At 43.7% G+C, this 26785-nt stretch overlaps 1 protein-coding gene across 3 annotated transcripts in view; it reads left to right on the forward strand.

Moving 5' to 3' along the window:
• The window catches only part of DNMBP (dynamin binding protein), a 108644-nt gene that overhangs the window by 79050 nt on the left and 2809 nt on the right, over positions 1 to 26785 (forward strand). For all 3 annotated transcript variants that reach the window (XM_037064180.1, XM_037064181.1, XM_037064182.1), the window contains 12 exons: positions 4394 to 4587; positions 5397 to 5496; positions 10240 to 10387; positions 11326 to 11343; positions 11712 to 11911; positions 13092 to 13222; positions 14216 to 14320; positions 18678 to 18806; positions 19396 to 19728; positions 20128 to 20307; positions 21991 to 22189; positions 25913 to 26460. In XM_037064180.1, the coding sequence (XP_036920075.1) occupies positions 4394 to 4587; positions 5397 to 5496; positions 10240 to 10387; positions 11326 to 11343; positions 11712 to 11911; positions 13092 to 13222; positions 14216 to 14320; positions 18678 to 18806; positions 19396 to 19728; positions 20128 to 20307; positions 21991 to 22189; positions 25913 to 26460 (2285 nt within the window). The remainder of the gene's footprint in view (positions 1 to 4393; positions 4588 to 5396; positions 5497 to 10239; positions 10388 to 11325; positions 11344 to 11711; positions 11912 to 13091; positions 13223 to 14215; positions 14321 to 18677; positions 18807 to 19395; positions 19729 to 20127; positions 20308 to 21990; positions 22190 to 25912; positions 26461 to 26785) is intronic.

Here is a 26785-nt window from a genome sequence, read left to right on the forward strand (position 1 = left end):
GGCATTTTAATCATGCTAAAGTGTGTTTGGTTTTGTTTTTTAAAGGCTATACAAGAGTTTGTAAATTCACCTGCCGCCCCCCAAAAAGGCATGCTGGTAGTTTAAAAGAATTGTTAACATATTTTTTCTTTTAATACAAATAAAAATCTGATTTAGTCTCTTACTGTAAGTTGCTGGCTTCTGACTGGTAAGTACTTGCTGGTGTTTTATGCTTTCAACCACTATACTTAACAGAACTTTGATTTCTGGGAGATAATAGTTTCCAGAGAATTTTTTTTCCAATGGCTTAAAACGACAAACGTTTGTTTCTCTCATGCAATAGTCCAAGGAGAATGCTCCAGGTCACGTAGGCACTCCGGTTCCTGGTTTTCTGCCATGCCCTGTGGTGTTTCCTCATCGGCATGGTTGAGGCTGGGTTGCAGGCAATTGCAGCTCTAGGGAAAGGGAAGGACCTTGGAGGAGCATGTAGTTTCCAGGGAATTTTTTACATTTGAAGCAAATAAGCCCTTGACCTCTTCTAGTTGAGATACCAGGCTAGGGCGGCACAATGGTACATGCTTAACTACATAGGGTTTGGATTTAAATATCGTTAGCTTCAAATTCCAGACTGCCATTTATTGACTACATACCTGGGGTGAGGGGGTCAGTCTCTCAAAGCCTGGGTTTGCTTATCTATTCAATGGGAATGATAATACTACTTCAGAGTTTCACGTGAATATGGAATGGGCTCAGGGACCTGGTGTGTAAAGTACATGGCGCCTGGTAGCAATTCAGTAAATGCTCTCCCTTTGCAGAGCCTGTTAGTCCTGTGCTAGAAATGAGTTTCTTTTACAGATGCTGAGCCACTATGTTGTACACCTGGAACAAACACAATTTTTATGTCATTTGTAACTCAGAAAAATAAAATAAATAAAGATAAGTAAGTGATTTCTTCTCAACTTGCCACTTATGAAATCATATTTGGGACTGAAAATCAATTGCTTTGAAATTGCAAAGAAAATTTAAAACAAGCCTATTGAAAATAAATTTTCATACACTACAGTTAATTTAGAATTATGACTTAGTGCTTTGATGAAATAAGAGTTAGGTTGGAAATTTTGTCATTCTTTCTACCAAAAATAAGTTCAAGAAAGGTATTTTTCTTTATATCTTTTTAAACCTCATTTTGAATAATGGCAAATTTACAGAAAATCGCAGTGGCACAAAGAACCTCCTGTATATCCTTTATTCAGATCTCCCAGTATTGAACGCTCTGCCGTGTTCTTGTTTTCATTCTCTCTCCTCATGTGTACATGCATACAGTTTTTTAAATCTCTGAACTGTTTGAGAGTAGGTTACATATGTATCATGTGTCTTACTAAGGTACAGTGTATATTTTGTACGAACATGGATATTCTCATACATGACCACATAGATTGGCTGTTTGGGGACATTTTTGTTGGTTTCATCATTAATGTGATCTAAGAGTTTATGATACAGTTTCAGCCGTTGCCCTGGTAGCGTCCTTTGTAACAGTTTTCCCCCGGGCCAGGACCCAGCTCAGACTCCCACCTGCGTCTGTCTGGTCTGTCTGTTTGTCATCTCTTCAGTCTCTGCTGGGAGCCACGCTCAGGCCTCCTCTCTCCCGGGATGTGACATTTGAAGAATGCACATCCTCAGTTTGGCTCTCTCTGATGTTTCCTCAAGGTTCCTTTCAGATTATGCATTTTTGCCTAGGCTACTTCATCAGGGACATTGTGCTTGTTTTCAGATGTCACATGGAAACACATGATGGCTCTGGGTCCCTTATTGGTGATTTGAATTTTTTTTAAGATTTTAATTATTTCTCTTTAGAGGGGAAGGGAAGGAGAGGGGGAGAGAAATATCAAGGTGTGGTTGCCTCTCGTGGGTCCCCTGCTGGGAACTGGCCTGCAACCCAGGCATGTGCCCTGACTGAGAATCGAACTGCAATCGTGTGGTTCGCAGGCCCGCGCTCAATCCACTGAGCCATACCAGCCAGGGCATGATTCGAATTTTGATTTCTCAGTTATGGTATTATCCATTTCTCCACCATATAGCCACTACTTTCATTTTATATGATTAATAAGTAATTTGTAATAATTAATTGAAACTATACAAATACCCTGATCACCATCAACTGCGCCCCACCCCCCCAACCCGGCAGCACTGTAGTCACCCTGACAGTTTGTGCCTGAACCAGAGTTTATTCTGATGGTTACAAAATGATGATTTTTTAAAAACTCCATTATTTTTCTATGTTCTACCACAAGAGCTTTCTCTCCCCATTTATTTATGTACTTAAATATTACCAATATGAGCTCATAGATTCTTACTTTATTCAATGGAATAATCCCGTGCTTATTTATTTCCATACCTAAATTGTACCAGCTTTGGCCAGTGGGATCCCCTGTGGACACAGCCCCTGGCTTTGCTGAGCACTTCCTTCCTGCCCCGAGACAGTTCAGGCTCTCAGGCTCCTTCACACGTTCCCTGCCCAGCCCTGGAATTAGTCATTTCTCCATAGAACTCTGGTGCCTTTTAGTGGAGGATGGTTTTCAGGAATCAGAATCTGGATTGCGCTTTTTAAACATAGGAGTTCTTAAATTCTTAGAGAAGGGGCAGTAGGGAAGCAGATTTTTGGAAACTAAAATCTGCTGTGAAAGCCTAGTTTTCTAAAGTAATTTGAATACTTGTATTTTTGCGTCTTAGGGCTGGAAAAAAAATTTTGTAATAATACTGAGACTTACTAATACATTTATCTACCGAATCTGGAGTTAAGTGGTTCTTAAGGAATTTGGAATAAACAGCAGAGATTGCTTCACTGTCGAAGTTTTTTCAGTTGTTTATTTGAGTATTTAATGTTCATTTTAATGAACAAATGCCATCCCATCTACATAAATAACTCTCATCATATGTATCTAAGTAACGGGTAAGTCAAAAGCTAATAACAAGATGACTTACTTGTTTTCACTTTTAGGTCATGCAGTGTGGTTCTGCAGAGGTTTTCTCCATTGGAAATACCATTAAGGAACTTCATGTTTCTAGTCCATTTGAATCTTCTAGGACATTTGAAGTAACAAAACCTGCTTGTGAGGCTTTACTAATGTTTTGACAGGAAGAATCCAAGTAATTTTTGCATTTTTTATTTTATATTAATGTTAATTCACCATCATGTGACTGGAAAACAGTGGGTTCTGCAGTCACCCCAAATCTCAGATGGATAATTTATGCCTAATGCTTGTCTTGCACTTACTTGGTATTGTTATGTTCCCCATAGTATTTTTTTAATGTGGTATATCAACAATTTTCAACTGGTGTTCCACAAAAGTCTTTAAAGAGGTCAGAATACTGACTTCTTTCTCTTAGAATGTCAAATTTAAAAAATCATAACAGCCAAATGCAACAATAGCCATCTGATGTGAATGAATGAAAATTATACTTACTTTTTTTGTTAGATTGTCAAAAATGGATTTTTTGGTGTACGGCAGAATTTTAGTAATTAGTTTATATTACTAATATAAACTAATAATGAGATGCCATGAGATGACAAAGGGTGAAAATTGTTGTGCTGTATCTTTTTTTTTTTAAGATTTTATTTATTTTTTAGAGAGAGGGAAAGAGAAGGAGAAAGAGAGGGAGAGAAACATCAGTGTGTAGCTGCCTCTCATGTGCCACCTACTGGGGACCCAGCCAGCAACCCAGGCCTGTGCCCTGACTGGGAATCAAACTGATGACCCTTTGGTTCTCAGGCCCACATATATCAATGTTTTTAACAGACAGCTTTGTATTTCTATTGTTGAGATCATGGAATGGATTTTTTTTTTAATATTTTATTCATTTATCTTTAGAGGGGAAGGGAAGGAGAGAGGAAGAGAAACATCAATGTACGGTTGCTTCTTGTGCATCCCCTGCTGGGAACTGGCCCCTGCTGGGAACTAGCCTGCAACCCAGGAATGTGCCCTGACTGGGAATCGAACCGTGATTGTCTGGTTCACAGGCCCGCGCTCAATCCACTGAGCTACACCAGCCAGGGCTGGATTTTATACCTAATTAAATGAAAGTAATTCTTGATGGGAACAGCAGCTTTTTCAACCTCTTTGCTAAGGCAGTTGGGGACACTGATTTGTCCTCATAAAATGGGCCAGCTACTCTTTTTTTTAGGACAAATTCTAAAAACAGTACCACACAGATGGGAGAGGTTCTCTCTGCAGTGATGGCCTTCCAAGCTCTTCCTCAGTGCATGAGTGGAACTGGCCTGTGGGATCAGATTTCCTGATAGATGACAACTGTGAGGCCTTGGTCCTCAAGGACTGCGTTCCTTTCACATCGAACTGGTGGAGAGTCCTGCTTTAGCACGCAGAGCGCTACTGACCAGTTCTCTTTTCCCTTCTAGAGATGACGCTCCTCTCCTCTCAGTCTCCCTCACCAGTGGCCTCTTCTGGGTCTGTGTCCACTGAAAACCCAGAGCAGAGAATGCTGGAGAAGAGAGCCAAGGTGGTAGAAGAACTTCATCAGACGGAACGAGACTACATTCGGGATCTGGAAATGTGTATTGAGCGGATCATGGTACCACTGCAGCAGGCGCAGGTGGGAACTCTGGGGGCAAGTTGGCTTTACCTTGACCATGGTTCTCCAAGCCTCAAGTGTCAGGACACGGGAGCTGTCACCACATGGATTTATTGTATTTGAAGTAAAGGCTGTGGCTGCTGATCTTAATTCAAGGGTCTCAACGTATATGTGTTAACTTAAGCCATCAGCATCCTGTCCCTTCTCAAGTCCACTGTTAACTTATTGGACTTACTGCAGTAACACCCAGCACGTTTTGGCTCCTGAAAACAGTGCCACGGAGGTTGGATTGTCACTTCACTGGAAAGGCTGTGTAGGAACATAGTGAAGGCTGGGGATGCCTGGCTCTAGCACCTAATTGTATAAAGTTTAGTTAGAAAACTCTCATGTGCGTATGTTAGGTGGTTTTCTAGGTGCTGGAGTTGGAAAAAGAGGTTAACAGTTCCTGAGGATCTGCAGTCCTCCCTGCCTGTTACTTGACCGCCTGGGCCGGGTGGGTTTGTATCTGGAACAGTCACTTCCGAGAACTTCTGTAGGAAGTGGGTGGTGCCATCAGACTCTGGGTGCTGGGGGGGAATGTGTATCCCAGTGTAATTACAGACCAAATTGTTTCCACCGTCATTTTACTAAGGTCATGTGGGGTCAATAGTTGGATCAAGGGCAAGGGTGACACTAGAGCTGATGATGCATGTTTCTATTCTGGAAACTTCGTGAAGGTGAGTGAGGATGACCTTGAATGGCTTGATCATCCTGGAAGATGTGTTTCTAATATGAATGATACTCTGTTGATTTCACTTTCATGCATCTTTACATTTGTTTCTCTTTCTCAGATACCAAACATTGATTTTGAGGGACTTTTTGGAAACATGCAGATGGTGATAAAGGTCTCAAAGCAATTGCTGGCCGATCTGGAGATCAGCGATGCTGTGGGTATGCACTCCTGCTGTTGTTGCAGGCGCAGCTTTTTTTTTTTTTTTTTAATTTTACAGATAGGAGGCAGGAGCAGGGCCTTGCTGGTACTGAGTAGTTCTGCTAAGAAATGACGTTTTAGTTACTTAGTTCAGTGGTTATTTGTGCATCAGCTTCTCCTCTTTACAGCCCCCTTTGAGGTGATACAGGATGTTCACAGTAGAAGAAATTTTAGCTCTCAGTGTGGTGTTTTCCAGACAGATCATGGTCATACCCAGGATGTATGTTTTCTAATAAAATAGAAAATATCAGGATGTACTGTAAATAATAAAAATAACTGCAGTTTCTTGAAACTTTTATTTCCACTCCTACGTATATGTGCAGTCATGATTTAAAGTGTGTTTATTCATGTGGGTCATTGTCAAAAATGTTTGAAAAACAATCAGTCTGTTTCTTTTAAACAAGGGAACTGTATTACTTATCTATTTCTAAATAACAAGTTATGCAAAACAGCAACTTCAGACAGGAAACGTGTATTATGTTGTACTTTCTCTGTTGGGAATCCAGGAGTAGCTTAGCGGGTGGTTCTGCCTCAGGGTCTTTCATGAGCTTGGAGTCAATAGCCAGGCTGCTGGCCTGGGCTACTGCCATCGTCGTCTGGGGCTTAAGGGTCCACTTCCAAGGAAGCTCACTCTGCTCTCCAGGCCTCAGCTCCTCTCCATGGCTGTCCTCCTGACGTGGCTGGCTTTCCCGAAAGTGAGCGATCCGAGAAAGACAGAAAGCTCAAGATGGGAGCCATAGTATCTTTCTAAGTCTGACCTTGGATGTGACGTAGGATCACTTCTGCCACATTTCATTGGTCACAGAGCAGCCCTGGTACAATGTGGGAGGGAGCATCCTACCGTTTTGCTGTTTTACTGGAATCATAGTCACAATATGCTACTACAGTCCCGAGATCCTACTAAGCATCCAGCAGAAGTAAAAGTGACCCCGTGTTATTTAAGGGTGAGCAGGCCTTTTCCAGGGTTTCCCAGTCAGGTTTCTCTTTATTTCTCACGGGCCAGAACCGGGTCACATGCGTACATGTGAACTGATCACTAGAAATGGGGATGGGATCATGATTTGCCTTAGGTTAGGCAGTATCCATGTGACTCACCCTAGAGAGAAATCAGGAAGCAGAATCAGGGCTCTCTGTCCCTTAGAAGGAAGGCGTACGGGCCCTGGGATGGTAGGTAACAGTGCAACATCGCTAACGTGTCCTGAGTGTTTGTTGTACACCACCCACCCTTCAGAGACCTGTCAGGCGTGGTCTCACGTGTTCCTCACAACAGCCCTCTGAGGTGGAGGTGCTGCTATTAATCCTACTTTGCAGATGAGGAACCTGAGACTTAGAGGGAAAGGACTTTGTCCAGGGTCGCCTGGCCAGTGACTGATGGGACTGCCATTCAAGTTCATGTCTTTCTGTTGTCCCATGCATGCTGTTCACTTCTAGCTGAATGTGTGGTACTTTGTGGAGAGGTAAGAGGAACTGGAGCCCGGGGTCTTGCTTTAATTGGAGAGGCCAGAGGTTGGGAATTGAGGACGGAAAGCACACACTGACTGACGAGAAGCAAGCCCTGCTGGTCTCGTGTTGATAGAATGCTGAAGCAAAACCGCCAAATTATAAGATTTAATAAGGCATTTGAAATAAGTATCTGTGGATCATTTATTTAAGTTATGAAAGAAATGAGAGAAATTGATTGGTATCTAAAAGAGATTAATTATTAAACAATTCTTTTTTCTTCTAAGTTATTTTATTACCTGTATATTATTACAACAATAAAATAGGAAATTAAAATATCCATAATCTCACCCCCAAAAGATGTCAACTGTGTTTATTTTTTACTTCTTCCCTTGCACTTCTTTCCCCAAGACAAACAGGAATTGGGGAGTAGACTGAGGTGTGTGGAAGGTACACAGAGATGGTCCTGGGAGCTGGAAGGTGCAGGACACCGGCAGGAGTGTTAGCCTCACAAGTGAGGGATGACGTGCAGTGGCCCTGACGTGCCTGAGGTGGAGCCGAGACTGGGAGAGTTCTGGGCCGGGTGGTGGTGGTTGGGGGGCAGGGGTGGATCTTGGTCAACCAGAGGCCAGGCAGTATGTTCAGTGGGGAATTGATAAAGGACTAGATTTGGAACATATGATAAGGGAAGGTGCTGAGAAGTCAGAGAAAGGGAAATTAAAGCTCTGTTGAGCCATTAGCAAATGGCAGGTTGGCACGAATTGCATAAGGAATTTTTTTATTTTAAGTTCCTTACTTTAATATACAGGGTCTGCCACAAATAATGCCTCTCTTTTATTACAAAATATTTTATTATGAAATCATAAGCACATAATTCTGTAACATAACAGTATCATCATGCTCAAGCACACCATATGACATTTTAGGTGAAATGTTCAAATTAAAACTAAATTATTACACCCATATTATTACTCCACCAACCACCCTATAGCAGGCGTTGCTTCTGCCAGACGCTGTACTTGAGGTTTAACTTATTTTAATACATTCACATGTCACAAAGTTAGAAAAGTACAAAGAACTAATGAAAAGTGTGTTATGCGTCCCCTAGCTACCCGGGTCTTCTCAACCAGTGTCCCCACTTTCCTTATATCTCCCTCCAGAGATAGTTTATCGTGTACCAGCACTTACATGTAGAGTTTTCACTTCAGTCCGCCACCCCATTTTTAAAAATTATACCAATGGCGGCATACTTCAAACTGTCCTGCACTAAGCCTTTTTTCCCTTCTCAACACTGTACCTTCCAAGCAGTTTTGTAACCCAGAGAGATGACTCAGCAAAAGGTTGAGGGGATCAGGGTGCTGGAGAGAGCAGCACTGAGTTAACTCACTAACCTGACTGGGGAAGGATTTCAGTGCAGCCAGGACAGGGTCGAGTGGGGAAGGAAAGACGGCAGGTGTCCAGGGCTCGGAGGAGTCAGAGGATGAGGAGGTGGAGGGGGAAACAAGTACTGGGAGACTGTAGTAATGTACTAAGGGACTGGCTTTTAAATTGTTTAGCATGTCCCACAGAAAGAAAGACATTTTACATAAGGATACATGTTTATATGTGTGTGTTTGTGCTTACACTTACTATGTGCAACATTTTCTGATACGTTCTTTCTGTTCTGTTTTATTTTCCCAAAAGAGTGCTGATCTCAACCTGTGAAGTAGATTTCATGACCCACATATGGGTTGTGACCCACAGTTTGAAAGACTCTGGAAATGAAGGTGTAGCTTTGCTAGTCTGTAGTTGCTGTAGAATGGTCACTATTGGGAAGGTCGGAGAACAGTGAAGGGGAGGAGTGTGAATAATCAGCTGAGTGAGAGCTATGGTTCTAGGGATGTGGTAGGGAATAGATACAAAGGAGTAATGAAGAGGAGGAGGTAGGCAACAACTACCAGATGGTGAAACCAGATGATGGATCGCTGGCCCCGAAGGTTAGAAGGAATCAGCCCCCCTCCCACTGCTGTGCCCTGGAGTCGCAGGGTTAGACGGACATGAGGCTGCCGCTGAGACAGCAGCACGGGTGGTCTGTTTATGAACACAGTCAAGTTTCTGTACAGACTCCTGCTATGATTAAGGGAAGACATTTAATTTACATGGAAACCGATCTTCACAAGACTAAGGAATTCCACAGGACCCAGTGTAGAGGGAACAGAGGTGACATTGTAGAGCCAGGGCTGGGGTTCCCTGCGGGAGGGGCTTGTGCCCAAAGCCGCTGGTAGAAATAGTCAGGGGGCAGTGAGTAGGGTTGTATTTTGAGAGAGGAGCACTGTTTGGGGGAGAGCAGTACAGGCTGAAGGGGGAAGGACCAGGTGTGCTGGGAGGAGGAAAAGGGGCAAGAGGAAGAGCCGTTTCCACAAGTCAGGCTGCAGCTCTGAATGAAACAGGAGCTGTGCTCATGCCTCATAGGCTGTGGACCAGGGGTCTGTGGCTACCTCTCAGAGAGTCCATGAACTCGGATCAAAAAAATAATTATGTCTTTATTTTCAGTAATTTCTAAGTGAAATTTAGCATTTTGTAAGGTATGCATATAGGGAATACTACACACTGTTACCAGTTCCTGTGACTTTATCACCAGCTGAAGTCACATGCTCATATCACATTAGGTCGGTGCAAGTGTCAACCAGAAGCAGCCACGATGACCAGTTTCGTATGTCACTCATCATACTTTGAAATCATAGAGACTGTTGTTGGAGTCACTGCTACATTTTGCTGTTTAATACTTTATAAAAAGTACATGTTATTATCTCATGTGTTTAGAGGTTTATATGATAGATATTTTAATATAATAATTTCCTGTAAAGTCCTACATATTTAATTTATGCACGAAGAAGAGGTTGGAAACTGCCGCCGTAGGAGGCTCTCTTCATCGCTGTGCAGATTTGGGGGGCACCTAGAGAGTGGGGGTCCTGGTCACATACGCTGTGGAGAGTACTTGCAGACCCCTTGCTCTGCCTCGCTGCAAAGGGGCTGGAGACTGTGTCAGGGCCCCGCTGGGTGAGTGTGTGCACGAAAAACAAGTACACGGAAGACATGGTGCTCTTCGCTTTTGCTTTAAATAAGTAGAATTTTAAACCATCACATGGAAATTTCTTACTAATTTGATGTACAGGATTTCTTATGATAGGATTTAACTGATCTTAAAGTTGGCTTACATGCCTTACATTTAGGATACCGAGAAGACAGTCTGAAAATACTTTATCTCTGTGTGTGTTTCAAAGGCCCTGTGTTTCTCGACCACCGGGATGAGCTTGAAGGGACATACAAGGTTTACTGCCAGAATCACGACGAGGCCATCTCTCTGCTGGAAATCTATGAGAAGGACGAGCGGATCCAGAGGCATCTTCAGGACTTCCTGGCAGATCTTAAGTAGGAGTTCTGACCACTTCATTTCTATCATAGCTCTTCAGTTTTGCCTTTTGAACATCACTCCCATGTGCATGTCTAGCCTTCTTATGATGCCCATCCATCTTATTTTAAGCATAAATGATATATCATTATAGGTCCTATTAGGTACCGTACTTTGCCATGTATAATGCACACTATTTTGCTCAAATTTTTGAGGGATAAATAAGGATGCGCATTATACATGGGTATAATGATTACATACCATGGGCATAATAATCCCATGTATAATACACATGAAACATGGGTATGCTTTATACATGGGAGTGTATTATATGTAGCAAAATGTGGTAACTTGCCTTTTCCCATAATATGTCATGGCAATCTTAAGTGGCTTCCTGCTTGTAGTTTTATCCATTTTAGTCACTATTATCTATGCATACAAAGTATTAAGTGAGCATTTTCAGGTAAGAAGTAGCCACGAAGGTAGTTTGGTCCAAATAAACAAGAATATTGGTTCCCAGTCAGGGCACATGCCTGGGTTGCAGGCCAGTTCCCAGCAGGGGACTCACGAGAGGCAACCATACATTGGTATTTCTCTCCTTCTCTCCTTCCCTTCCCCTCTAAAGATAAATGAATAAAATCTTTTTTAAAAAAAAGAATATTGGTAAGAAGAGCAAATTCATTTATTCTTGACCATCAGGCGCGATTCTCCTGGTCTTAGGGAGGCAGTCGATGTATATATCTGAGTAGATCAAAGTGAAGCTAGGGGCTTACTAATTGTTTAAAACAGACTACGTGTGCTACCATGGACATTCATAATTTCTCTTTTATCCCATGTGATTTTTTTGTCCACCCAACTACTAGGCATTAACATTCAACTGATTGGCTCTGAGAAGACTGTGAAAATCAGTATTATCTCTAACCAGCTCTCTTTTCTTTTCATGTTTACCACCCTGTAGGAGCCTGTACAGTGAATGGTAAGTTCCCTCGCCACTTGCACAAACTCATTTCTCTATTTTCTTCCTTTATAGGCAGAAACCTAGAAATATTGTCGATTTACCTTGCTATATTTTTCTCCAGAGCACTATACAACACGTGATGATTTAAATGCTATTTGTTTATCGCCAGTCTCCTTCCTTCAGGGCAGGGAGTTTTTTATGGTCTACTTAATCCCCAGCACCTGGCACAGTATCTGGTATTTACCAGGTGTCCAGTGAATGTGAATTAATAAAAGCAGAAGTAGGGTGAAAGACAGGGCTATATCCAGGAATAACAAATACTATCTGTAGGCCCTGTGTAATTTATTGATGGTGGACTAAAGTCTCTGTTTTTCCTTCTCTTATAGGGGGTGCACAAATTATATTAACCTGGGCTCCTTCCTCATCAAACCAGTACAGAGGGTAATGCGTTACCCACTGTTGCTAATGGAGTTGCTGAATTGCACCCCTGAGTCCCACCCGGATAAAGTGCCTTTGACCAGTGCAGTCCTGGCCGTCAAGGAGATCAATGTCAACATTAACGAGTACAAACGGCGGAAGGATCTGGGTGAGAAAAGCGCACTTGCTTCAAAGGAGGCATGCCCTGGAGAATGTTCTCCTTCTCCCCAGAATTATTTTACCAGAGATGAGCAAGGCAGATTTTGGTTTATAGGTTGATGATAAAGAAACAGTAGTAGAATTTGGGGTAAATGTGATAGGAAGAACGAGAACAGTAATAATAAAAGTACAACCATGGAATATTGGAAATAGACGTCTCTTCTGAAACTTATGGCAACACGAGTCTTTCCCAAGAGATATGAGACATTGGAAAGTGGCTCCTCAAGGCCTCCTTCGGGCACGCATGACTGCCTTCTCAGCCTGTGGAAGGCAGTCCTCTCAGTCTGCGCTTACATTTGTTTCTTGCACATCTGGCTGGCTATTTTACTGTCTGCAGCGAAGTTAGGACTTCTGCTCTTCTTTTAGAAAAGCCCAGTGTGACCGTGTCTCTGGGCCCCATCAGTCCCGCCTCCACCCAGTAACCTGCCTCTCTGGTCTGAGTTCCTTCAGTCCCCCCCAACACTGCGCGGTCAGTTGCCAGCCCACCCGCTTTTCCTTTGTAATGGAGAGTGAACTGAACCATTTCTTTTCTTTTTCATCAATGCTTTGTTGAGCTTCTAATTCACACACTCGAGCAGTATGGTGAACATGCTAAACTAATGCATTATTGACATCCTCAGAGAGTCTATAACGCAGTCTGACCCCTTTTCCTGTTACTCCACTCTTCTCCTCCCTTTACCTAAAACTTTTCTCTGCCTAACCATGTCATCCACATTCATAAGTCATGTTGCTTGTGGCTGCAGAAGCTTTCTGGCCATCTAGCCCTCTGTCTGGGCTCCTCTCTCCTGATGTGATTTCATCTTCCTCAAAGAGAAATTGTCTTTTTGCTGCCCTCCAGCCTTCCCCTGGCAGTCCACGTGCTACGATCTCCAGTCTTTCCTGCAGATTGTGCCTAACGTGTGAGGCAGTGGTCAGTCATATAACTCCCGTGTGGCATTTTCACCGTGCGTGATAACTGGGTAGCTCTATCTGTCCATAAATGGTGACTTGAATTAATTCGTCTTTACTCATTATAAACTCATTGAAATCAGGCACTAGCCCTAGTTTGGGTCGTTGGCCTTGCTTTGTGCTTGTTCTGTAGTCTATGCTCAGGAAAGAGCTTTCCTGACTCAACTTGACTCACTCCCTAGTCCTCAAGTATCGGAAGGGCGATGAAGATAGCCTCATGGAGAAAATCTCGAAACTGAACATCCACTCCATCATCAAGAAGTCCAACCGAGTGAGCAGTCACCTGAAGCACCTCACTGGCTTTGCCCCACAGGTGAGGGACCTGTGCTTGAAGGTTCAGCTTGTCTGGGGCAGCTTTTCAGGCTTCCGTGGGGCAGCCTCCATGGTGTCAATTGGGATGACTCCCGACTTCGAGCCTCCCCTGGTGTTTGCTGGCTGGTGGGTTCAGGACCCTGCAGCTACTGGTGATGTCAGTCCACCCACCCAGCCCTCTCTTGTTGCCTTGGGGAGCTGCCAGTGTGCACAAAGGCAAATCAGAAGGCCAGAATCAATCACCTTATAATAATTGTGGCTTTAGACACTCATAAGACACTTATAATTTATTTAGGGAGACAAAATTAAAATCGCAGACCTGTTAACCTAGAAGGGATTTAAGAGCTCACCGAAGTTCAACACCATATGTCACACATAAGGAAATACAAAGTCTGAGGGATGGAGTGATTTCAAAACCAGTTTGTGGGCAGTCCTGAGGGTAGATCCAAGGTCTCCAGCCTTCACACTGTACTGTGTGTACATGGTACCAGTAAGGGGAAATGCAAGCTAGAAAAAGTCAGTTGCTAAGTTTTGCAGTTTGTTCTCTACACACTGTAGAGTACTTAAGAAAATGAGCTCAATGAACATAAGCTTCATGTTGCCAAGAGACTTAATCTGAGCCTTTTAAAGGAAGGGGTCAGATTGGGCATAGCGAAAGCAGAGGGCATACCAGGCAAGGGAACAGCACAGGGTGAAGGCACAGGATCGACACGTGGCAGGTGCCAGCAAGACTGGTGGAGGGAGCGGCCTGACCTACCGGAGCAAGCGGTTCCGTTAAGAGCAGAGGAGGTAAGGTCTGAAGGTGGGCGTGGGGTTTACATATTTGAGAAGTCTTTCAAAGCCACGTAGAGGTGTTTAAATTCAATTTAGTATGATTCAGGGATATATCACAGGTTTAAAATATAAACAAAAGATGTTCTTAAGAAAGATACTTCTGTCAGTCAGATGGAGAGAGAGTTCCAATCTGCTAACAGTACTTACTCATTTTGAACAGATAAAAGATGAAGCATTTGAAGAAACAGAAAAGAACTTCCGAATGCAAGAAAGACTGATCAAGTCTTTCATCCGAGACCTGTCCCTTTACCTCCAACACATCCGGGTGAGTGAAGACAGTCACACGTGGTGTCACTTGGTCCGCTTTCCTGTCCATCCAGTGTGTTGTTGAATGTTGAATCATCTAGATTCAAATGAACATTATGTCATGATATATTTTTAATTATATTGCGTTGGTCTAAAAAACTAAAAATTCCATTTAGTTTTTTTCCATTAAACTAAAGACATGTTTTTCATTTTTGTCAATAACTTTATTGATTTGGATATTTTGAGCATGTTGGCTACCTCCCGCTATTGGCTTCTAGTGGGTAGAGGCCAGGGCTGCTGCTGAACATCTTCCAGTGCCTGAGACAGCCCTGCAGCAAAGAATTATTTGGCTAAAATGTCAGTAGTACCAAGAAACTTCACAAACCACTTTTGACACATTCAATTAGTCATAGCACCTTCTCCAAACACTGCACAAATCTTTTTTTTTTTGCGTGTCAGTTGCATTATTACCTTTCTTGAAATAATAAAGTGTAATATGCCAAAATGTTGTGTATTTTCTTCCGTCTTCAATATTAAAATGGCTGCACAAAAATTCACCAATTTCATAAGCATTTTTTTAAATGCACACTGATATGATAGCTGTCATAATATAGTCTAACAACATTATTTTGGATGAAGTTAAAGACAACTAAGCACTACTAGAATCGTTGTACAGAAAAAACTAAACAGACTTTTTGGCCAACCCCATAGGTTATTTAAAAGTTAAATAACCTTTACCTGTGGCTGGTGTGGCTCAGTGGATTGAGTGCCAGCCTGTGAACCAAAAGGTTGCTGGTTCAATTCCCAGTTGGGGCACACACCTGGGTTGTGGGCCAGGTTCCCTGGTGTGGGGCATGTGAGAGGCAACCACACAGTGGTGTTTCTCTCCCTCTCTTTTTCTCTCCCCTCTGTCTAAAAATAAATAAATAAAGTCTTTTTAAAAAGTTAAGTAACCTTTAGAGGATCAGCACTTGTATTCATTGTAAGTGGTCCAGCTCTCCCTCCCTCTCAGTCTTCCCCACCACTGTTTTTACTGTCTCCAGTATCTAGTTATGTAAGAAGCACTTGTCACAATCATTTTAAAGATAGAGTAGTAAGAGAATAGTTCCCAGAGAGGTCTTTCTGATAAAAATACTCATTTTCAACTCATTCCATTGCTATGCAGAGTGCCTCTGAGGTGGTTAGAACCTCGGCTGGGTCCGGAGAGCTGGCGGAGCAGAGGAGCTGGGCCCTGGGCGGCCCGCCCCGTCCCAGGCAGCGTGTCCTCCCGCAGTCAGAGCCAGGACTAGGGCCTTTCTATTCGTACTTCTAGCTTCTCCATTGATTCCATAGAATGGTGTTTACCTACATATATGACATACCCCTTTCCCTCACATGTGAAAATCCTGTCTTACGAAACAGTTTTCTTAAAAAGATGTTCTTTGCTTTAAAAAATAACTGTTTTTAACTAAGTGAAATGTATAACTTTCAAAAGCCACCAGAGGGATAAGTAAAAAGTAAAAATAATGATTCTTCCTGACTCTCCCTCTCTGAAGATGCCTGGTCATCTTCTGTAGAGGCAGGCGCTGTTTATTACATTCTTCTCTCCTCTGGTGTGTGTGGGGGAGTAACACATTGTCGAACGTAGGTTTTGCACTTAATAGCATCATTTTGGAAGTCAGTTCATACCTGTACACACAGAGCTCCTTGCTCTTATTTTTAAATGCATAATATTTAATTGTATGGGCATGTCAGAATATATTTAACTAGTCCCCTGCTGATGGTCATTTAAATTCTTTGTAGTTGCAAAAGATTAGAAACATTGGCACAGGGATACCCTTGAAGATACATAATTTTCTGATCTTTGTGAGTACAGCTGAAAGCCCAGTGTACTAGATTTAGATTCTCTGAGCCAAATCCTGACAGTGTAAATTTTGCTGGATACTGTTAATGTGCATGTAAAAAACATGTTAATGTATGAAGTGATTTCCCCATCCTGTGCTAACACGGTGTTATCAAAATTAAACTGCCTTATCTTTGTCTAGAAGATAAGTAAAAGCATGCTATTTTAACATAATTTAAATCTTCATTTCTTTGAAAGAAGTTGAGGATAAATTTTTTTCTCTTTGTATTTTGGGGCACTTATCTATTATTTGTTTGTCTTTCTCTTGTTGATTTGTGGAGCCTCTGTACATATTGGAGGAAATAGCCCTATGCCTGAGGTGATGATTTACAAATTTTCACCCCACTTTGTTGACTTCTGAGTTTGCTTGAAGTGTTTTCTGTGTGTAGAAAGGTTTCGTTTTTATTGAGTCTAATTTAATGGCATCTTAGTTCTGTGTCACACTTTTATTTTATTTTTTTATTTTTATTTTTTTAAGATTTTATTTATTTATCTTTAGAGGGGAAGGGAAGGAGAAAAGGAGAGAAATATCAATGTATGATTGCCTTTTGTAAGTCCCCTGCTGGGAATTGGCCTGCAACCCAGGCATGTGCCCTGACTGGGAATCGAACCGCGATTGTGTGGTTCGCAGGCCTGTGCTCAATCCACTGAGCTACACCAGCCAGGGCGCCCGTGTCACACTTTTAAAAGACCTTTCCTAGTCTGAAATAACAAAAACAAGTATCTCCCATGTTTTGGTACAATTATTATTTCGTTTTTTAATATTAAAGTTACTAATTTAGCTGGAATTTACTTTAGTATACAAAAGATTTGAGGTAGGGATTCAACTTTTATTTTTCATACCTGGTTACCTGATTGTCAGCATTTACTGAGTAATCCCCACAGGTGTGAAATGCACCCAGAGCTCCTTTTAATATCAAACTCTCCCTGTTCATGTTTGAAAATATAATTAGGTAAAAGTTAGGGTTTATAAAACTTTTAAGGAGCACATTGGCTTCCAGTGAGAGATTTGAGCAAAAAAATATTGGGTCAACCACCTCATCTGAGAGCTTTACCTTACAGTTCCCCTATTTGGCTATTTTTCTCTGTGTTTTCTAAATGTGTAGCAAGTGAACACCTGAGCCCCCAACTCTTGAAAGCAACAGGCAGAAGCGTTCTGAGGCGGGGCACGTGGAATACAGACAGCCACTTGATGGGCGCATCAGTTTGGTTATGACTGATAACAGTGGAAGTTAAAGGAGAAAATGTTCAACAGTTTCATCAGACATAAAATGAAAAAGCCCTGGCGATACCAGATAATAGGTTGGCTGATAGAGCCAGCAAGGACAGAAGCTGAGGGGCAGTGACTGTATAATTTGGTTTCTACATGGGCATGTGGACTGATATTTTGCAAGTTTACAGCATTCCTTTTAAAGAATGTAAGAGGAAATCTTGTTTTCCGTTTCTTCTCCTACTCAGGTGGAGTTAGAAAGATTTCCCACTTTATCTGTTCTACAGAACACGGGCTTCATTTATTTGTACAGATAGAGGACTTAAAGACAAGAGGTCCAAAAATGTGGTAAAATGAAATGTCAAACCAATGAGGGGGTGGGCTGGGATGGAAGTAAAAGTCAGAAAACTATACTTGAACAACTAAAATTAAAACTTTTTAAAAAATCAATCTTCCCCTCTGAAACAAAATAAAGTAAAATAAAATGTCAAACCAGTGTATGAGGCACTGATGTTTTTGCCTTAGGGATTTCATGTACCCTTGAAATACATTAATAGAGTTTTAGATTTTATTCTGGTTAGCATCAAAATAACAAGCTTTCTCTAAACTTAAATAAAGAAGGAAGAAGCTCACCATAGTGTTGTGCAGCCAAAGAAAACCAGCCTGGGCTTTAAAAACTGTTGGGATCAGTTAGTAAGGTGTTTATATACATTCACCTTTTTTTTTCATTTTTTTTCAGCATCGATATAATTGAGTCCTGCCTTCACATAAGTGATATTATGTATAAGGAGGTATTTTTGCAAGGCAGAAGCAGAGCTAGCGCGATCAGGAGCACCAAAGTCTGAGTGCGAGAAACAAGGCCACATTTACCCACAGGGCAGTGCGTGGTTGGTTCGGAGGTGGCAACAGGAGCCAAGCTCAGGGAGGAGAGATGATCGCTCGTGACCATAGCCCTGCAGGGATCATAACCCTGACTAGAGCCATCTAGTTTAATAATTTACTTTTTGATGCATTAAGAAACCTTCAACTTAGGGACATAGGGAAATGCTAAAGACTTGATAGAAGCCCTCACCAATGTTTCCATGATTAGAAGTCTCAGGCTTTTTCCCTTGTGCCTGTAAACCTTAGTTTACGAGAGAGTGCTTGTTTCAAAACTAAAATGTTACACTGTAGAGAAACAGTTTAATTCTGGAGCCCTTTGTCCCAGGCTGCTATCGAGGACAAGTGATGGAGGCTGGAAAGCTCTGTTTGATCTCGTTTGTGTTTGTTTCTGACTGGCCCCAGGAATCAGCCTGTGTGAAAGTGGTGGCCGCTGTGAGCATGTGGGACGTGTGCATGGAGAAGGGACACAAGGACTTGGAACAGTTCGAGAAGGTGCATCGCTACATCAGTGACCAGCTCTTCACAAATTTTGTAAGTGACTGTTTTCAACACACTTTTCATGGGTCGGGCCTCTTCCGGGGTTCTTTCCGACCTCCTGCTCATGGAAACGTTAATTCCACAAAGACGTGCCTTGTGCATTAGGAGTTCTGGCCATCCTTCAGGGTAATTGATTGTATCAGGATTTTATATTCAAAACATGATTTTCAGCCCTGGCTGGTGTGGCTCAATTGCAAGTCAGGGCACATGTCTGGGTTGCAGGCCAGGTGTCCCCAGTGAGGGGCACATAAAAGGCAACCACACATTGATGTTTCTCTCTCTCTCTCTCCCTCCTTTCCCCTCTCTCTAATAATAAAGAAATAAAATCTTAAAAAACAAAACCCATGGTTTTTATTAAGTTAAATGGATAGGTAGCACCTATATGTACCCACACAGATTTTTTGTGGAGTGTGTGTGTATGTACATAGGGTGTCGGGTAAATGGACACTTGGATCTGCGTGGGTGCAGCTTGAGCACTAAGAGTGAAGCAGGTGTTACAGGACATAACAGAGTCAGCCTGAAGAGTATTTTGGAAAATAGCAAGTGTGGACTATTGAGCCACGTGCCTTTCTTGTCCCCACAGAAGGAGAGGACAGAGCGGCTCGTCATCTCGCCCCTAAATCAGCTGCTGAGCATGTTTGCAGGGCCCCACAAGCTGGTACAGAAGCGCTTTGACAAGCTGCTGGACTTCTACAACTGCACGGAGCGGGCGGAGAAGCTCAAGGACAAGAAGACCCTGGAGGAGCTGCAGTCGGCCCGGAACAACTACGAGGCCCTGAACGCGCAGCTGCTCGACGAGCTGCCCAAGTTCCACCAGCTCGCCCAGGGCCTCTTCGCCAACTGCATCCACGGCTACGCCGAGGCCCACCGCGACTTTGTGCGCCGGGCACTAGAGCAGTTGGAGCCGCTGCTTTCGGTGAGTCCCGTGCTCCCTGCCATGCAGAATTTACCCCTGAAGTTCTGATGTTTCCCTGGAAATGCACAGTGGGGTTGTTCGAGACCTTATTCAAACTACATAGATTAGATATGTTATTAAGTCAAGCCCGTTAGGAATCAGAATGCTTGATCTCGCTTGATGGTGCTGATAAAAGCCATGGCTTTTAAATGGCTCTCTTCCCACCCCGCGCAGTCCCCAGGAGAGCCAGCCAGCTACCTGCCTTGTCCCTGTGTCGGGCTGCAGTGCCGGTAGCTTACACAGAGGGAACGCAGTTGAACTTCAGCTTCCAGTTGGGTTTATGAGACTGTCAATCCTGGGATCATGCGTCTGTGTTCTCTTCTTTCCTCTATCTCTGTCCGCTCTGCCCGCGGACTCCAGTTACTGAAAGTTGCCGGCAGAGAGGGAAACCTCATCGCCATCTTCCACGAAGAGCACAGCAGAGTTCTGCAGCAGCTCCAGGTCTTCACCTTCTTCCCGGAGACTCTTCCATCTACCAAGAGGCCGTTTGAGAGGAAGACCGTGGACCGCCAGTCTGCTCGAAAGTCACTCCAGGGCCTGGTGAGTGGAGAACTAGAACAGGGATGTGCAGCTTAGTTAAAAGAACGTGAACTTGGGAACTAGAACCCCTGGGTTCAGATGCCGGTACGGCCACTTAACTCACTGTGTGTCCATGAGCAAGTACCTTACCTTCTGTGCCTTGGTTTCTTCATCTGTAAAACACAGATAGTAATTGTAGCTGCATCATAGAGTCATTATGAGGTTTAAATGAGTTAATATATATAAGTACCTGAATCACTGTGCCTTGGTTTCATCATCTCTAAAACACAGTAATAATTCTAGGTACATCATAGAGTTGTTATGAGGTTTAAATGAGTTAGTGTAGATAAAACACTTAGAAATTGCCTGGCAATTAATAAGCAGTATGTGATTGTTACTATTATTTTCTTAGATTTTATTTATTTATCTTTAGAGAGGTGGGGGGGAGAAAAAGAGGGAGAGAAACATTGATATATGAGAGATACATCAATCAGTTGCCTTTTGCATGCCCCCATCTGGGGACATGGCCAATAACCCAGGCCATGTGCCCTGACGAGAGATACATCAATCAGTTGCCTTTTGCATGCCCCCATCTGGGGACATGGCCAATAACCCAGGCCATGTGCCCTGACTTGGAATCAAACTGGCAACCTTTCAGTTTGTAGGCCAGCACTCAATCCACTGAGCCACACCAGCCAGGGCCATTGTTACTATATTTAATATCGATGGACCCAGCTCTCTCTCTACAGGTTAGCAATTTAGTAGGAGTTTAAATACTTTATAACACATGGAGAATAAAGGTTACTGAACTCTCAATTATCAAGGCTCACCCATTCATTTGCTCACCATTGCTGAACATTACAGGTGCCTACTGCTACTCGATAGTGACCACCTGTGGTTTTCTCGCCCTTGATGTGTGCTGCCAAATGCCCTCTGGAAAGCACCCTTGGATTTCAGTCTGTGCAGAGAAAGAGTCAGTGAAGTGTTATTTCTTTGATCAGTTAACGAAGGGGACTGACTTAAGAGTATGCTAATTCTGCCAGGCCTCCCTATTTTTGATCACGAATTAGAAAAAATAATTATTTAATTTACTGCCAAACAGTTTGTGGTAGACTGCTTTTTTACCTGGAATTATTTTCTTTTTTAAATGCAATTCCTCCATATTTTGAAAGCTCTAGTTACAATATCCCAGATTACATCAGGTCATAATCTAAAGACTGGACGTTTGTGTTTGTTTATGTTTTTGCCCCATATTGTCTCATAAACATTAATTTATATTCACTTAAAAGGGGAATCCAATGCATTACTACTTTTACTTTATCTTGTTTTTATGGATATTATTTGGTTTTATAGACAGGGAAGTCTGCATGAGGAAAGTCCCCGTTGTTTAGCTTCATAGAGCAAACTATAAGAAGACCAAGGAATATTAGGTACCTTGAGTCCTTAGGTGACATTTTAATCACATTGTTTTTGTCACAAGATAACGGAATAAAACTGTGCTAAATGTCCTTGATAGCTGCAGAGGCACGGGAGCATGACAAGAGAGCACGGTTTATGGGACTGACTCGGGCACAAGCACAGCTGATAGGGGGAGTGAGCAGCCGGCTCTCATCTGCCCCTGTGTCGGAGACTCAGACCGAGTGTCGGGATTAAAGAATGATCTGGGAGAGCTTTGCTGATGGTATTTCTTGTGTTGCCGTTCAGCCAAGTTACATAATGCAGTCGGAGGAGCTCCGGGCCTCCCTTCTGGTGAGATATCCCCCCGAAAAACTCTATCAAGCAGACAGGAACTTCAACGCTGCTCAGGACCTGGATGTCTCACTTCTGGAAGGTGACCTGGTGGGCGTGATCAAGAAAAAGGACCCCATGGGCAGTCAGAACCGCTGGCTGATTGACAACGGAGGTAAGAAGGTTGGACATCAGATTACTGTAACTCTAAATGAGGATGAAGTGATTCGGGATGTTCCTGAATCCTGTCCAGGCCAGGAAAAAAATAGGAGAGTCTTTGATTAGAGGGAAAAACAACCTTAAAAGTTCTGTCCATCTCGAGAAAATATAATGCCAGTCACTGCTGAAACAAAACCTGTCCTCGGTTTTGTTTTTGTTTTACAAATTCCAGAAGAGATTCTGGTGCCCCCTGCAAGGCCTTGCTCTGTTCCACAGCCGACGGGGCCTGAGCCCTGGCAGCCTGTTCTAAGCAGACCACAGCCTGAGCTGCCTTCTTCCCTGTTCTGTGCATGTATTTTATGAGTGTGTGAATTCAAAGCCTGTAAGCAAGAGCTTTTGTCTGCTTTTTGAGTTTTTCCCCAGAACAGTCCCACCTCAGGACTATTTATGGTATGACTTTAAAAATGGCTCACAGCTTTTTTTTCTGGTTTGGGTGGGTGGGGAAAGAGTAAGAATTAAAGAATAATACTAATCCATAATCCTTTCACCATAATCCCAAAATCTGAAAAGCTTTGAAAAATTAAAGGTTTTTGTTTTTCAGAGCTCATTTGCCATAACTGGCCTGACCTGAACTCATTTGGTGGCAAAAAAGTGACCAAAGTGACATGGGACTAATCATAATGCTCAATTACCCCTTTTGGATTTGAATATGGGGTACTGACCCAGACGCTGCTGGGACATTCTGAAATCTGTAGTGTATGTACTTGATTATCAAAACAGAACTTAAACATTTTAGATATGGATTGTGGGCATATGTAATAAACATCTACATTCACATTGCCCCAAACTGAAAATTTTAACATTTCTCAGTTTTGTTAAAAGTACTTGTGGATTTTTTTCCCTCCCCCTACTCCTGCTTACCCAAAAATAGAGATCGAAATGGGAAAGGAAGGGACAAAGTCTGGGGCCTTCCAGGGTGATGGGCAGGCGAGAGCCACTGATGGCTTCGTGGGCAGATGAACTCCTTGTAAAGCTCCAAGCTGCTGAAAGTGCTCCATCATCCTGGGGTTTGTAAAGCGGTAGCAAGAAGGCCGCAGGACTGGGTTAGCTGTCCCTCGAGGCCCAGGGGACCCCTCCCCATCATCCAGCAGAGAAAACAAATGGCTGCCCGCATTTTTTAGCTCTAGAGAACACACTGAAGATGTAGACAGATGGCTATTGCCTCACATAGGGGTTACGTACTCTGGGTCCCTGCCTGGGCAGGTGTCTCTTTCTTTCTTTTTTTATTTTATTGATTATGCCATTACAGTTGTTCTATTCCCCCCTGCCTCATTCCCCTCCACCCTGCACACCCCCTCTCCCACCATTCCCCCCCTTTAGTTTATGACCACGTGTCTCAAGTTCTTTAGATTCTATATTTCCCCCACTATTCTTGCCCTCCCCCCATCTATTTTCTACCTACTGTCATGCTATTTTCTGTACCTTCTCCCCACTTCTCCCCCTCCCACTCCCCTGTTGCTAACCCTCCATGTGATCTCCATTTCTATGGTTCTGCTCCTGATCTAGCTGTCCTCTTGGTTTGCTTTTGTTTTAGGTGTGGTTGTTAGTAACTGTGAGTTTGCTGTCCTTTCACTGTTCCTATTTTTCATCTTCTTTTTCTTATATAAGTCTCTTTAACATTTCATATAATAAGGGCTTGGTGATGATGAACTCCTTGAATTTGATCTTATCTGAGAAGCACTTTATCTGCCCTTCCATTCTAAATGAAAGTTTTGCTGGATAAAGCAATCTTGGCTGTAGGTCTTTGTATTTCATGACTTGGAATACTTCTTTCCAGTCCTTTCTTGCCTGTAAGGTCTCTTTTGAGAAATCCACTGACAGTCTGATGGGAACTCCTTTGTAGGTGACTGTCCCCTTATCTCTTGCTGCTTCTAGGATTCTCTCCTTCATTTTAATCTTGGCTAATGTAATTATGATGTGCCTTGGTGTGTTCTTTCTTGGGTCCAACTTCTTTGGGACTCTCTGAGCTTCCTGGATATCCTGGAAGTCTATTTCCTTTGCCAGACTGGGGAAGTTCTCCTTTATTATTTGTTCAAATAAGTTTTCCACTCGTGGCTGTCCCTCTTCTGCTTCTGGTACCCCTATAATCCGGATGTTGGAACATTTAAAGATGTCCTGGAGGTTCCTAAGCCTCTCCTCATTTTTTTGAATTCTTGTAACTTCACTTTTTCCTGTTTGGGCATTTCTTTCTTCCTTCTGGTCCACCCCCTTGATTTGAGCCCCAGTTTCCTTTCCATCACTATTGGTTTCCTGTGCATTTCCCTTCGTTTCAATTAGTTTAGTCTTCACATGTTCCTCTAATTTGTGACTAAAATAAACCAGTTCTGTGAGCATCCTGATCACCAGTGTCTTGAATTGTGCATCTGAGAGGTTGGCTATTTCCTGGTCACTTAGAGTTATCGGCTCTGGGGCTTCGAGTTCTTCTTGAGCCATGTTTTGGATTGTTCATGCCTGTTATGTATGAGGAGCAGAGCCCTAGGTGTTCACCAGGGCCGGGCCACTCAGTCGCTGGGTTGTGACGCTGTATGTGGGGGCGGGGCCAAAGGAAAGCAATGGCGGGCCCTCTCTGCTTCCTCCTGCTGCCACCAGGAGCCACGCGGTTGGTCCCACTGTGTGTGAATGTGCGACCATGGTCAGTCTGCTGGGGTTCGCCCGCTGGGGCCTGCGTGGTCCATCTCGCTGCTCACTCTGCCGGTTTATCTGGGCGGGAATGTGTGACCGTGGTCAGCCTGCCCCACACCCTCACTGGGTCTGCGCTGCTACCCCGGCTGCCTGGGTGCCTGGGTTGGGGGATCTTTCCTGCCCGACCCTGCTCTGCTGCTGGCTCTGCCCCTCTTACCAGTCAGGTTGAACAGGTTCGTTGTTGTCAGACTTCCATATAGTTCAATTTTCTGTTCTTTGGCTGCGTCTTTGTTCTCCAAACCTTTGTTGTATTCAAACTTGGTTGTAGGAGAAGGCACAGTGTTTCCACCTACGCCTCCATCTTGGCGGAAGTCCCCTCTCTTTCTTAATATTATAAAACATTTTTCTTTTGATTAGGGATCTCAATTCCTAATTTACGATTCAAAGTTTTAGCTGCAGCATCTTAGGCAATTTATTAAAGTGAACATGTGCCACACACATGTGTGTGCATTCTAACTAGTGTTAACAGCTCGCCGCTTCAGACTGTCTCACAGTGTTCCCACCACATTTCTAAACCAGGGTGGGATCCGAGTGTTGTGGGTGGAAAGAGGGCCGGGAGGAGGCATTTCTGAGGGCTCTGCCCTGATGAAGATGGTTTCTCAAATTTCTCTTTACCATACTGTTGTATTTGAGTGCAACCTTTGTTAAGCTGTCCCTTAGTCTTTTTTCCCCAAGATCTAAATATCGTGTTAAATTGTCTCTACATGCTCATCGTCCCGCTTGTCCTTTCTGTTGCTCCAGCTTGACTCAGCACACGGCCGCAAGTCCTTGTCTGTTCTGAGGCTGTAACAGGAATGAGCTGGCAGGCAGGCTCGGTGTTCCGTCCCCTACCCACCCTGTATCCCGGCACTGACGGCCAATCTGTCTTGTCACTGGGCAACTTATTTTGTGTCTCTCACTCTTAACCCAGCTTTTAAACTATATTTCTTCTCCGTTGATTCCCCCGTCCCTCCTTCCTCCTACTAAGGCTCTTCATGTGTGTTTTTCTTTCTCATAGTCACCAAAGGCTTTGTGTACAGCTCCTTCCTGAAGCCCTACGACGCCCGTCGCAGCCACTCGGATGTCTCTGTGGGCAGCCACTCCCCGACCGGGTCCGAGCACAGTGGTTCTTCCCCCAGGTTCCCTCGGCAGAACAGCAACAGCGCCTTGACCCTCAACCCCAGCAGCATGGCCGTGTCCTTTACCTCGGGGCCTTGCCAGAAACAGCCTCAGGATACATCTTCATCGAAGGAACTTGACCAAGGAACTCTCAGTGCTTCCTTAAACTCGGGCAGTTCAGAGAGCAGTCTTTCCAGCTGCTCTTCAGACCCACACTCCACCTCCCAGCCCAGGCCCTGGGACTCCACAGATGGGGCCCGAGACATTGACCAGCCCGCCCCCACCCTGAGGAGCTACCGAAACTCTAGGCATCCAGAAATGGCGGGTTACTCTGCACCCGGACGATATGGGCAGGGTAAAGACCTCGTAAGAGGGGGTGCAAGAACAGCCCAGTCTCTGGAAGACAGAAATGAAGAGCCGGAAAGCAGCGAGGCAGAAGGCAACCAGGTGAGTGCTCCCTGCTCACAGTTCAGAACGGGTGGCAGGTGTGTTGTGGGTGCAGGTGATGCTTTTCCAGGAGTGGGGCCGTGTCAGAGGCGTGCAGGGCCTGGGCTGTGGTCTGGAGGTGGGCTCACAGACAAACGCCGTAAAGCACACACAGAAGCTTGGTGCCTGGAGTGACCTCAGCACCCCGGGGTCCTTTCTCTGGCCAACTCGTCACAGGTGATTTCTGAGCCCCTTTGTCGTTGGGCATTTTCAAGGTGTTATGATGAAAACTGTTCCCACTTTTCTAGTTCACTAATTCCTTATTTGTATAAAGTCTGCTGTTTAA

This window comes from Sturnira hondurensis, unplaced genomic scaffold, assembly GCF_014824575.4.
Source record: "Sturnira hondurensis isolate 20B ecotype Veracruz unplaced genomic scaffold, ASM1482457v3 Scaffold0014854, whole genome shotgun sequence".
NCBI classification, from domain to species: domain Eukaryota; kingdom Metazoa; phylum Chordata; class Mammalia; order Chiroptera; family Phyllostomidae; genus Sturnira; species Sturnira hondurensis.